Below are 13116 nucleotides of genomic sequence, written 5' to 3'. Positions count from 1 at the left end.
GAGGTGAACAGGTGCTCTGAGGCTCTGGTCAAAGTGTCAGATCATAGTTTTGGGAATGGAGTTCAAGAGCATCATTTCCAACAGTTACAGTGCTGGACAAAGAAGTTCAGTTCATCTAAGTCTGACTGTATTTGTGAAAATGCAAAGCAACTAATTAACATGAGGCAGATTCTCTGACTTCCACTATAGCAGATGCCTGAATAAGGTAGTAGTGAATAAGGTAGTAGTCTCACACACCATATGTTTCGAAAGAGGTGTGTGGGGGGGGAGAGAGTTAGAAGGGAACATGCTCATGGAATAAGTCACGTAAAAGTGACCACTCTTCCTACTTGGCTTGCCCAGTTCCCCCCCCCCCATCACCAGCATTTTGGTTTGGCTTTTGCATCTCTTAACCTCAATTAATACTGCAGGGGAACAAGGACTTCGGGCTGATTCCACACACTATTCTACACTCAGTAACAGCCTCTTAAACGTGTTTGTGTCCATCCTACTATTTGAGTTGGATTTCCTTCAACCCCATAGCTAGATCTGAAGCCTTGGCAGGGAATTGATAAGAACTTTAGGTACCCCCTTTCTCCATCCCTCACTCAGACTCACCCCTCTCATCCCCCTCTCTCTATCCCTAACTTTTCCCAGTGCCCTTCCTAGGTTAACAGCATGCTATCCACTTTTGCATTTGCCCTTAGATAAGATTTATGTAGAGAAGAAGAGGAGGAGGAGATTGGATTTATACCCCGCCCTTCACTACCTGAAGGAGTCTCAGAGCACTCCTTTCCCTTCCCCTCCCCACAACAGACACCCTGTGAGGTAGGTGGGGCTGAGAGAGCTCTGAGAGAACTGCTCTTTCAAGAACAGTTCTGACAGAGCTATGGCTTGCCCAAGGTCATCCAGCAAATGCAAGTGGAGGAGTGGGGAATCAAACCCGGTTCTCCCACTTAACCACTGCACCAGACTGGCTTAACTACTACACCAGACTATGTGGCATCTCAGCTTCAATTTTGCCTCCCCCAAAACTGAACAATGGCACAGCAACAGTTAATGAGCCTTGTCTACATGTCCTACATTGTCTCAGCTGGTCTGTATTTTCTCTTGCTAAATTTTGTATTTTGTAAGTCTTTGTTATGTACACACGGAGGGAGGGTGTGCACTAGTGAAGTGCTTATACAAGTGGTCTATGCTTTATCATGTTTGTGTGTGTGTGTGTGTGTGTGTGTATGTCTATGTGCGTGTTTTAATAATGACCTTATTTATCTTTCACATTCGAATCCACTTTTGATTAACAGGGTCTTCAGATTTGCTAAAAAGAAATTACAAGATCCAGCAAAGTTTCAGAGGGAGAGAACTAAGTGTAGGTTTATTTTTGTCTGATCTGTGCCCTTAATTTATAAAGCAACTCTCAAATAAACCCAGAGCCCAAGCTGCACATCTATTAATGTCACTGTGGAATCACTGGATCACGATACTTCACTTCCCAATATTACAGTATGCCGTGGATGGCATGATGAGAAAGATGCGTGGTTGTGGCAGATTCTCTGGTTAATGCAGTTTAGAACATCAAGCCGAGAGAAAGCAATTTGCTAGCAATTTTGTTATGAAATGTGAAAACAAAATGAATGGAGGAGGAGGGAAAGAGGCATGCCCTTGTGGCATTTTCCCACCATTCTCAAGATAAAAGGGTGATTTGGCTAAATGAATTATTTTAATTATTCTTGAAATATGGCAGTGATCACGGTACACTGTACAATCTGGCAATCTCTGAAAAAAATGCACTGGCCACTTATTTCTCTAAAGCTCTTTCCTTCTAGATACAGCCCTTCCTGATTATGAAAATATATTTCTATTAAGATGTAAATGTATTACCTTTTTACCTGGAGGAACTAGGTTTTGATTTGCTTTGACAAGGTGCGAAAGTGCTTTCTTTATGTTCTTTTCTTTCATGCTCTGCAGTACAGCAGATGGAAGAAAAGTCTCCAGTCCCCATTCTTTCCTGCAACACAAGACAATCTATACCAACAAGTGACCACAGAACAGAGAGAATAACATTCTGATGCAACAACTGGTGACACTTTCCGTTGCAGAGACAGGTTCTGAAAGGATGCTTATTCCATAAAAATATGGGACAGAAAAAGGAAACCGCTAAAACTAGGAGGAAAAGCCCCTAATCTCTTCCATGAAGGAAGTCATTTTGAGAAGCACAACAATTCTTCTGGTTTTGTCTTTGCCCCTAAAACTTCCTGAAATGCTCATTTCAGGAATACAATATGAAAACTCATAGCCGATCCGTATATGCAACCATCCACATGATTGGACAATCAAAATGGAACTGAGAAAGGGGAGAGGCTGTAGAAGATGGCTTTCCACCACAGTTCAGTGTATTTCAATCATACTGTTGCCACCTACAACACAAGGAATTGTGCTGGTCACTGGAAATCAGTTAAGCTACCTGGATAGCTTGTTATGCCAAGGGCTTTTCCCTTTCCATTTCCAAGTGGCCACCTATAATGGCAAGAGTCAATCAAAATTAAGAGCATACCTATTTGCAAAGAATGGACACAGGGCTTGTAGATAAAGAAGAAGAAAAAGAAGAGATTGGATTTATACCCCGCCATTCACTCAGGGTCTCAGAGTGACTTACAGACTCCTTTCCCTTCCCCTCCCCACAACAGACACCTGGTGAGGTAGGTGGGGCTGAGAGAGCTCTGAGAGGACTGTCCTTGAGAGAACAGCTCTGACAGAACTATGGCTTGCCCAAGGTCATCCAGCAGTTGCAAGCGGAGGAGTGGAGGATCAAACCCGGTTCTCCCAGATTAGAGTCCATGCACTTAACCACTACACCAAACTGGCTTTTTGCCTTTACCTGCAAACATCCTGTTAAACTGCTTCTTCAGACCAATACTACAGTGAGCATCTTGGATCAAATATTGCATCCAGTGTAGTTTAGAAGAAGATTCAGTTTGAATAGCTGGTGTACCATAGAATGGCCATCAGCTTTCATCACAGAGCACTGCTGAATGAGCAGAAGGGACCTGGGCATTTTCCACACTAGAGAGTTTTACAGTCCTCCTTATGTTGCCAGTAGAATATTTTCCCAGCTTGCTTTTGCAACGGAGACGGTGCAATCCAGGATCAGCCAGGTTTTCCCTTTCACAACAGGCACCCATCACCAGCAGCCCCTCCTTCCATTGCTGTCCCTCCACTGTCATGAATCCCCTCTCATTCTCTTTTCCTGTTTTAAAAATTCCCAGGCACATGTGTAGCATTGAAGAGGAATTGCCTGATAACACAAGCCTTTTCAAAAACCCTTCCACAGCAGTATATTTAGGGAAGCCTCAATACAGCCTCTACCTTTCTCCCGCAGTTGTGACTTGGCAGTGAAGCTGAGAGATAAAAAATAAAATTAAATAAAATCTAATCGATAGGAGGGGGAAGGGGGAAGGAGGCATTCCTTTTCACTGAAACTGAAGGCGTACCATCCATTCCAGACACACTGAAAAGAACGCCCTAGCAACGCCATGCAGGGGGAAATCTCTTCCACCCCCCCAGGTTCTTAAAACTCTTTTAGAGAAAAAGAATGGGCTGCCAATGGCTGAGACATAAATGCAAAACAATATCATGTGGAAACGGGGGGGGGGACGTGCATGAGTTGGGTGGCTGAAACAGGGAAATCCTCTGCATGAAAGCAGCTGTGGCATCTTTATGAGAGGGAACCATGAGGCACAGAGAGGGACTGAGATGGTTACCTCAGCACCAAGCTGGTGTACAGCTGCTGCTGCTGTTGCCAAGGAGTGCCCTTTTAACACCGCAGGTAGATTAAATGATAAATAAGAAGAGATTTCAGTGGATTAGTTCCAGTGATATGTTAAGATACAAGACAGTGCTGGATTAAATTGGCTGAACAGACTCTCCTACTAAAACGCATGGACATATGGCTGAACTTTACTTGTTACAACTCTGCCATTAATGTTAAGGTTCTTGACAGAAGCAGGGTTTTGTTATTACAGGCATGGAGGTTCCCCGCCCAAAAAAACAGTTGGGTCAATTTCTGACACAAATTGGGCTTCCAGTCCAATGGAGCTGTACCAATCAAGCCACTCCTTATATTTCTGAAATGTCCACTTTATACTTACTCAATGTATTTGAGGGAGATTTTCTGAGTATGTTTCGTAGTCACCGTTGCAATGTACATTTGTAATGCTGCCAGTCGCAGTGCAATATCATATTTGAGTTCAGGTCCAAACCTCTCCTGAACCACATCATTGCAGCTCTGCCAAAGAACCAGTAGAGGGCATCTCAAACTCAAAAAAATCACAGAATTTAAATATAACCACTGCATTATGATGACTAACTACTATTCTAAAAGACAGGCTGATAATTAACAAGACCTGTGACTGCTAGATGAGCCATTCATGAATGAAAAATACTAACAAAGTCCTACAAAACACATTGATATATAATATTAATGTAGGGACTGCTGTGGATTTTTGTTACTTTTTCATATAACAGGGAATCACAGGAGATTTTAATGGAGGTGTCCGAGGGCAGAACTCCAGAAATCATGAGCAGAAGCCTGACTCTCTGAGTCACCCTTTCTCTACTAATAATGGTGCCAGTTATACTGGTGCCACCAATCTTGCCCTTGCATTTCAGCCAACTAGTTGGCCAGGGCCTTGAATTCTGTTGTACTTTAGTTGAAAATGAGCATAGCCCTGTTTTAATCTTCCTCGTTTCACAGTCGAGAAATTGCTTCTAGCAGAATGAACAAGGCAAGAGGAAGGTGAAAGAAAGAAAAACAAGTAGGGACGTGAAGGGCAGTAAGCACTCCAAATATGACCTGCTGGCCATTGTATTAGCAGTTTCTGTCTCTTCCTGTTACATGACTGCTGGGAAGCTGGGACCTGTGCCATAGTGGTGAGTGTAGTGCCAGAGTGATTTGGATCAGGTGGACCTGGCTGCTGACTCATGACGCTCACCGGACAATTCTGAGCTAGTTGCTCTGTCTGAGCCTAGTCTACCCTCATAGAGCTGACGTGAAGCTAACAGGTGGGATGGCACGTGTGCGGCATTTTTGTCCTTGTAGGAAAGGTAAGTTAAACATGCAATAAAGAAGAAAACTCAAATGAACTCTCTGTGTTCATATTTCAGGATCACCAAGAGCAATTACGTTATTTTTACTGTTATTTTATATTGTTTGCAAATGTTCGTATTTGCCATAAATGTATACCAAATCTCTGTAAACCTACCTGTACGTATAGATATTCAAAGGCAACTGCATCTCTTCGCAAAAGATCAATGGGGTCCTTGGGGACAAAACTAATTCTGAAGAGACATCTCATCTTGTGGGAGATTGGCCTCTGGGTCACCTAGGACAGCAGAACACTTACATATTAGCATACATTAGAAAAGAGTAAGAGTCCAGTAGCACCTTAAAAAGGTAAAGGTAAAGGTCCCGTTGCTTGAAAGTCAATCGAGTCCGACTCTAGGGTTGCGGTGCTCATCTCTATTTCAAAGCCAAAGAGCCAGCGCTGTCCGAAGATGTTTCCGTGGTCATGTGGCCGGCATGACTAAACACCAAGGCGCACGGAACGCTGTTACCTTCCCACCTAACTGGTACCTATTTATCTACTTGCAATTTCTTGCTTTCAAACTGCTAGGTTGGCAGGAGCTGGAACTAGAGACGGGAGCTCACTCCGTCATGCGGCAACTTGGGTCTCGTACTGCTGAACTACTGACCTTCCACAGCTTGCAGTTCAGCATCTTCTCAGCCTTTTGGCTAAGATCAAGTGTAGTATCTGCAGTTCAGCATCTTAACCACTTGAGCCACCGCAGCTCCTAGTAGCACCTTAAAGACTAACAAAAATTGTGGTAGGGTCTGAGCTTTCATGAGTCACTGCTCACCTCTTCGGATACAGCTAGAACATAAGTCCATCTGTCCTACATCTTGGGAAGTGGAGTGATTTCAGAAGCCAAATGACATTAGCAGGCAAATGACAATAGCAGGTGTGATCGTATTAGGTGTGATATGCAGAGAAGTAGTAGGCGTGGAGAAATCAGCATTGTATGCAGTATCCCAGGTTCTGTATTAGGATCCAATGAAGTGCACAAACCTTGAAATGATCAAAGGGGCTACTGAATTCAAAAGAAAGCCAAAAGAAGGAATTGACCACAGAATTGGTGAATCATACTTGATGCTCCACCATTTTCAAAACCCCATGTCAGTGTTACTCTTCTTTTAACCAGTATTTCTTTTGTTTTCACACTACCTTTCAATCCAGAGGCAGGCTTGCACAGAATGATAGAACACAATTATTTGAGGGTGCTTCCATTTCCTCTGGCATAGCAATGGTATGGAGCAGCAGGGATGCTCCCCGCCCATTTCGTTCAGTCTTATTTCTCTGCCTGCTGATAATTGAATAGCCAGGTATTTCTCAGTTATTTCTAATCGCAGGATTTTTACAGGTATTTCACTACAAAGTGATATGTTAATGACTAATAAAATAGGATCTTAATAGCTATGACACTGGCTTGATTGTAAAAAGAGGAAGACAAATGAGTCTTTGGTCATGAGTCAATAGCAGAGCATCTGCTTTAAATATTAAAAGTCCCATGTTCAGTGCCTGGCATCTCCAGTTGAAAGGATAAGCAATACGTGATTTGAAAGACCCTGACAGCTGCTACCGGTCGAAGTAGGTATATATATAAATAATCAATATGGTTAACTATCAAACAGCCCTAGCAGTGGTCCCAGACACAGCTGAGATTTTGCACCATCAGACACAATCACTGGGGACTGCAGATCATGCTGATTGGATGTCCTGGATTCCAAGAATTTTGCTCAGCATCTTCCCTTGTAATCTCTGGCGGATGCTTGATTATCATTGTCTCCTACTATCCATCCCAACAATCCTTCTCCATCTGTGCTCCCATCAGGTAGATTGCATGGTTCATTACATGAGCAGTGATAAAGGGTATTAGAAATCTGAGGATCCTGCCCTTCACTCTTGCTACAGCACAACAGTGTATATACTGAAAGAAAGCCCCCATCCCCACACCAATTTATATCCCAAGCTGAAGACAGCTGAGATTAGTAATACAACAAGTCATGGTCATAGATCCCTGTGACTGATGGATTCTGGTTCTGCCTTCCTGTTGTCACAGCCAATTCCTGATACCCAGAGGTGAATGTAAATCCCTAGAGTTTCCAGCCAACAAAACGGCATGGATCTTCTGCAGGAGAGAGCCAGAAGGCTATGAAACAGGGGATTTCAAAGAGGAGGAATTCAGTCAAGTTATCAGTTAGGATTCAGGCAGAGTCAAGGGGCAACCAAACTGAGGAAGCATAGGGACTGAATAGATAAGGGTCAACACTTCCACTATCTCTGTCTGCACAGTGAAGTCAGTAGTGGAAAGACCAGAGACGCCGGTATTTAGTGAGACTTCCCAGATCAAATCACTCCATCTCACTCACTAAAAGAAACAGTCTGTCAGTTCTGTAATCCTGGTTCTGGGTGTGATGCTGTAGTGATTCTTGAGAGAACTGTGTCTCAGCTTAACTGTGGAAACAGTTACACTTTTACAATGTTTTACTTGTCAACCAAAATAAGCGGTTTATTGGAACAGATAATTGTGATGGACAGGGTAGGTTCTGCTTTCTAAGAGCAACCATTGAGAGCTGACGAAATGTTGGGAGAGGGAACTGGAAGACAGCAGTTAAGAATGGCAGCTGGCGTTGGCAGCAGGTGAGTTGAGCAGGGAAAAGGGGAATGTCTGACTGAATGGAATTGTGCAAAAGAGGTGCTTAGAGCAGGATGAAAATAGTCAATATGTAACTAAAGGATCCCAGTTGCAGGAACAGGACTTCAGTTCAAAAGTTCAATGGAAGCGAAATGTTGGCTGCGGTCACACAGCCAGGAAAATGCGGGGGGAAAGCGTAGCTGTTTGCCCCGGGGAAAACTAAAGCGTGGTTGGGCGATCAGACCTCCCGTGGAGGTCCCGTGGAGATTCCATGGAGGTCCCGTGGTTAGGGAGAGGTGCGGATCACACAGAAGTGGGGCCTCGGGGCAAAGAAGCAGGGGCCACGCACGAGGGAAGGCAAGGAGGGGGCTGCCAGAGACAGCTGGCCAAGCGGCGCTGGGGAGAGGAGGGGCCAGCTGGCGACTGGGTGGTGTGGCATCGTGTCGGGCTCGGCGTTTTCCCCACCAGTGAGGCAGGCAGGGGGTGGGCAGTAGTTCTGGAAGGGCAACAGTCCGGGGAGCCGGCTGGTGGGGCGCGCGAAGAGGGCAAAGCAGCATGGCTCAGCCCCCTCCGCCCTGACCGCCCCTTCCCCAAGGAGACTTCCTAATCTGCCACCGCGCCCCCCTCTTCTGGGCTTCATCTCAGCCGCTGTATCTTCTGCCTTGCCCCCTTTCCCCCTATCTATTTGTCGCTCGCCTCAAACCGTGCGCTCTTTGTGGCTTTCTTCAGGCTGCTCTCCTCTTCTCTGCACGACTTAAGTTGTGTGGGTTGTTTTTTTAATTAAACTAACGTTTGCGCATGCTCCGTTGGGTGCTTTTGCGCATCCGTGGAGACTTGGAAAAAAAAAAACACCTTTTAGCTAGGGGACATGGGCGGGCGCCGGAACTACCTCCGGAAACGCCCTTTGTCCCGCGGTTTCCGGAAACTAGTACCTCCGAGGTACTAGTTTTTTACTCCGCTGTTTTGGCGTTTAGCCACGGGTTAGCCACGGGAGCTCTACACTTGCCAGATGTTGCCATGTGATCGCGCCAGGAAACTCCGCCTCTCTTCCGTCTCTGTAGCGTGGCTTATGCTCCGTGTGACCGCAGCCGTAGTTACTTAAACCTTACTTTCTCAGTGCTATGTTCACACCATAAATAAAAGTTAACTTCTTGTTTTGTTTAACCCTATGGGCTGCATGTCAAACCGAAAGAAGCAAACACACACAATTTAATATCTTGGTCTATGGATATGAATAAGCACACTGGATATGGATATGGATATGAATAAGCACACTGGTGGCAGTATGTGAACGGAACAATGATTGCGCTCCAGCCCAAAACTCGGGGCGGGGGAGCGCTACCCTGTCTGTGAATGTTTCTGTCAGTAAGACAGAGGACCTGAGATGTGAAATGATAAAAGCTTTCTCTGTATTTTAGAAGAGGTAAGAAGGGTAGTAAGTGTGATGTCCTGACCTATGTGTACCCTGAACCTGAGAGAGAGACAGAGAGATGTACAGAGGGTGGTAGGCACTCTATGTGAGTGGATAAGGGATGTCACAACAATAACCTCATTACCGTGTTGTAACACAAGGGGTCTGTTTGAGTCAAAAGAAAGGGGGAAAGTATAAATCTCCCCTTGAAAACCTGGAGTGCTATTCATAAGTCCATGTGGTAACTTCAGCAAGTTATCCAGTCTTCTTAATATCTATGTTTAGCTTCTTTGGTCACTCACAAACATGCCATCCACTAGCCAGCCACTGAGGGGGTCAGTGATGGGTGGAAGGGTTGATACCAAACCCTGCCTGTCACAACCCATATCTATAAACCCCATAGAGTTCCCTGCTCCCCTTGTTTTTTAGGTTACACCAGATGACATTACTTTGACATTGTGGCGATGTTCTGCCATCATAGCCCTAAGGGCCCTCCCCTTCCTCCACTCTGTGCATACTTGTCCTGTGCTCCCTCTGTGGGAGATACTGCCAGCGACTGTTGAGGGATGAAAGGTTGTCCAGCCAATTCAGTATAGGTTTATTTGGTGTGTAGGGGGGATGGTTTATGGTAATTAGCATTTGCCCCATTAAAACAAGCAAGCAAGGTATATTTTCCGTGCATCTCCAGCTGGAAGAGTTGAGGATCCAGGTCTGTCCTAAGGTGTAGAACCTGTAAAGACCTTGAGCAGAGCAGTATTAGCAATATGCGGTAGCAATGTTTGCTTTCCCATTTGTGGACAACGTTCCCTTCTTCTACAGAATGCCCTTTCTCTGATGTTCCCAACACACACTCTCCCCATGTGTGTTCTAAGTGTGCATGATATTTGGTCAAAAATATGCCATCCCACACTGTGGGTCATTTGAATATGGTTGGGATTTATACACTACTTAGGAGTGCTGTGATTGGCTGCAGATTTAGTCAGTATACTTATCTGGTCTGTGGCTGTCTAGATATGCCAGGCGGCAGATGGAAGGGCTTTGTTTTCACTTCCATTGGAACTCTACTTATGACAGAGTTTTTGATAGTGTTCATGTTATGCCACCACCAGTGCAGGCTATGGGTTGAGGGGCTGTTGATGATGGCTCAACCAAACCCATTTTTTACCCCTAACACGAATACAACCACATCACCTCTTGGTTCACAGATGCTGTATCATCAGCAGGGTGCTATGCTTGCACATGTCCATAGACTTATTTGCCATTCTAACCAGTCTGCAGTTGCCACTATGGGTTCATGTCTTTACATTCTGCCTTATTTCCCCCGTCTTTAGTTGTACAAGTTGCATTTCCTCGCCTAAGAATTTTTTTAAAAGCTCATACCCTTTTTTATCAACATGAACTTGTAATGAAAATGTGGGAAATATACTTGTGAGAATCAACACTGAACAGGAATTTGAGGATATACCTGGTTATTCAAGCAATTGAATGAATTTTTGGCTAAGCTCTGTCATCCCCAATCAAGAAATTATATTACATATCCATTACAAAAGGTACCGTCGTTGACCAGTCCACCTAAGCACACAGTGTTTTTGTTTGTCAGCAGAAAACCACATAAATGGATGGGTGCATTCAAAGTTTCACATTGAATAAGGTTAAAAGATAGGGTTCCCAAGTTCGAGCGGCGGTGGAGCGGGGGACTCCAGCACTGCTCTGGGAGTGCGCGCATGCAACGCACGCGCGTGCCACAACCATGTCACCCGGAAGTGACGCGACCACACCGGGCACGCTGGGGGTGGGGCCACGACCATCCGAGGGAAAACCATAGAATTTTCCCTCGGATGACCGTGGCCCCGCCCCCAGCGTGCCCGGCGTGGTCGCGTCACTTCCGGGTGACGTGCACGTCACGTGCTTTGGGGGTGGGGTTCCCCCCGGGGCCCGATCTGCCAGCGGCGGGGAACAGGCCTCTGGGGTGGGGGTTTCCCCGCCCCCCGGGAGGACTTGGCAAGCCTATTAAAGGAAGAGCAAAAATGTTAAGGGAAGTGTAAGAGTTAACTATTGATAGCATAATTAAATATCTTTTGTAGGCAAATTCTTAATTTCAACACCTGTTTAAGTTTAAAACAAATTATCATTAGTTTATATAGAGCTATGTGTAATACAAGGAACCCAGCTTTATTAGCAAAGACACAATAAACATGGGCTCCATTCAGTGAATGAGGGCGGCCATCTTACAATTCACATCTTACTACGATTTTCTTACCGTTCTACTCCTAACCCCTCCTTTCCTGAAACTTCAATGTGCCGTTACAGTGATCTGGTTGCTATCCTAGCCACTTCCTAATCATTCTTTCCTGGACTGCTTTCACACCAAGGACTCTGCATGTTTCAACCATGTTTTATGCCCAAAACATAAATAGTCCATTCCTTCCTCAAAAAACCCCCTTGCTTTATTTCAGACCTGTAGGAAAAGTGCTTCCCTTGCAAGCTGCTATCAGCTCAAGTAGTTTCTTGCATTAGAAAGGGAAACTACACCTTGTGTTTGAATGGATGTTGTTTAACGTGAATTTCCTCCTTTGCTCCCTTCCGTTCTCTGAATTTTATAGGTGAACTGCCCTGTAGTTGCTGGGAAAATCCCCTTCCAAGGCTTCCTCTAAGCTGTGCAGTCTTGTGAGCAAAAATTCTACTTTGTGAGTTACCGGCATTAAAGTTGTGAGTGAGCGATTTGGCTCCTGCATAAATCGGTTTCCTCTGGAGCCATCCTTCCTGAGCCAAGAGAAAAATGTGTGAGCCGGAGGCTAAAAAACTGTGAGCTAGCTCACACTAACTCAGTTTAGAGGGAACACTGCCCTTCACCCACCTAGGGTTGCCAAATCGATATTGGCCAGGAACGGGGGGCTCCTGGCCGGCGTCCTCTTCGTGTGCGCATGCGTAGCGTGCGCGCCGCGTCACCCAGAAGTGACGTCACATGCTGGGGGCGGAGCCATGCCATTTGAGGGGAAAACAAAGAGTTTTCCCCTCAAATGGCGTGGCTCCGCTCCCAGCGTCCGACGTCACTTCCGGGTGACGCGGACGCGGGGGTGGGGTTTCCCCCGGGCCCCGATTCCATGGGAGCGGGAATCGGGGCTCGAAACCGGGGGGAATTCTGCCCCCCGGGGGCATATGGCAGCCCTACACCCACCTGACATTTCTACACCAATAAGAAAATTATGGGTGTGTGTGTGTCAGATCAGAGCAATGTCGTAGCTGTTTCTACAGTGCAAAGCCACTGTTCTGGCCCTCTGTGAAATCTGTGAGTATGTCTCCCCCCATCCTTCATGATTTTTTCTGCTTTTGGATGGAAGTTGCAGATGCCACATAACAATGCACTTACACAATAAAAAAACCCCAGTCCTTAATGTATTTCATCAGTGCTGCTGTTGCCAAAACCTCCAAATCTTTTTCTAAAAGAAAAAGCATGAAGTGCCATCTAGTCAACTACTGTCTTTGTTGTTGATGACTGCAAGGGGCCAGTCCCTTACAGAAATGACAGGGATAAGTATAAAAGATGAGACCCACCCATACTCTAGCCTACCTTTTAAACAGTGGAGTGGGGAACAGGGATCATATTTACCTTTACAAATATATTTTTAAAAGTTTTACACTATTCCTATGCAGCACTACCCATGCTTCCCAAAATAAATTATTAAAATATGAAACAAAGTGGGCAGAGAATCCTGAAGGCTGCACGAGAATGCAGGGGCTGCCTTCAATATGCATTAGGTGTGAAAAGGAAAACATAGCTAACAGGAGAGAGAAAACAGATTACCCTCTCCCATCTGGAATTTCCATTGGAAAGGGGATTTCACAACTCCCTCCAGCAACCTGACCACCAAGGAAGACCACCAGGTGTGGAAGTAGACCTGGATCCACCAGTCATTAAGAGTCTATTTACTTTAGCATATAGGGAAGGTGGATGAGTAGAATGGGACAGTGAC

General features: G+C 45.4%; 1 protein-coding gene across 1 annotated transcript in view; it reads right to left on the bottom strand.

Annotated features, from left to right (window-relative positions):
- FRMPD4 (FERM and PDZ domain containing 4) overlaps positions 1–13116 on the bottom strand; it is a 120963-nt gene that overhangs the window by 15126 nt on the left and 92721 nt on the right. Inside the window, exons 8-10 of the mRNA XM_015427689.1 lie at positions 5241–5360; positions 4128–4264; positions 1861–1987 (exon numbers count right to left, since the gene is read on the bottom strand). Of these exons, the coding sequence (XP_015283175.1) occupies positions 1861–1987; positions 4128–4264; positions 5241–5360 (384 nt within the window). The remainder of the gene's footprint in view (positions 1–1860; positions 1988–4127; positions 4265–5240; positions 5361–13116) is intronic.

Source organism: Gekko japonicus, unplaced genomic scaffold, assembly GCF_001447785.1.
Source record: "Gekko japonicus isolate JY-2015 unplaced genomic scaffold, Gekko_japonicus_V1.1 scaffold296, whole genome shotgun sequence".
In the NCBI taxonomy this organism is placed as follows: Eukaryota; Metazoa; Chordata; class Lepidosauria; order Squamata; family Gekkonidae; genus Gekko; species Gekko japonicus.
Note: the sequence above shows the minus strand (reverse complement) of the source record. Positions and strands in the feature narration are given on the sequence as shown.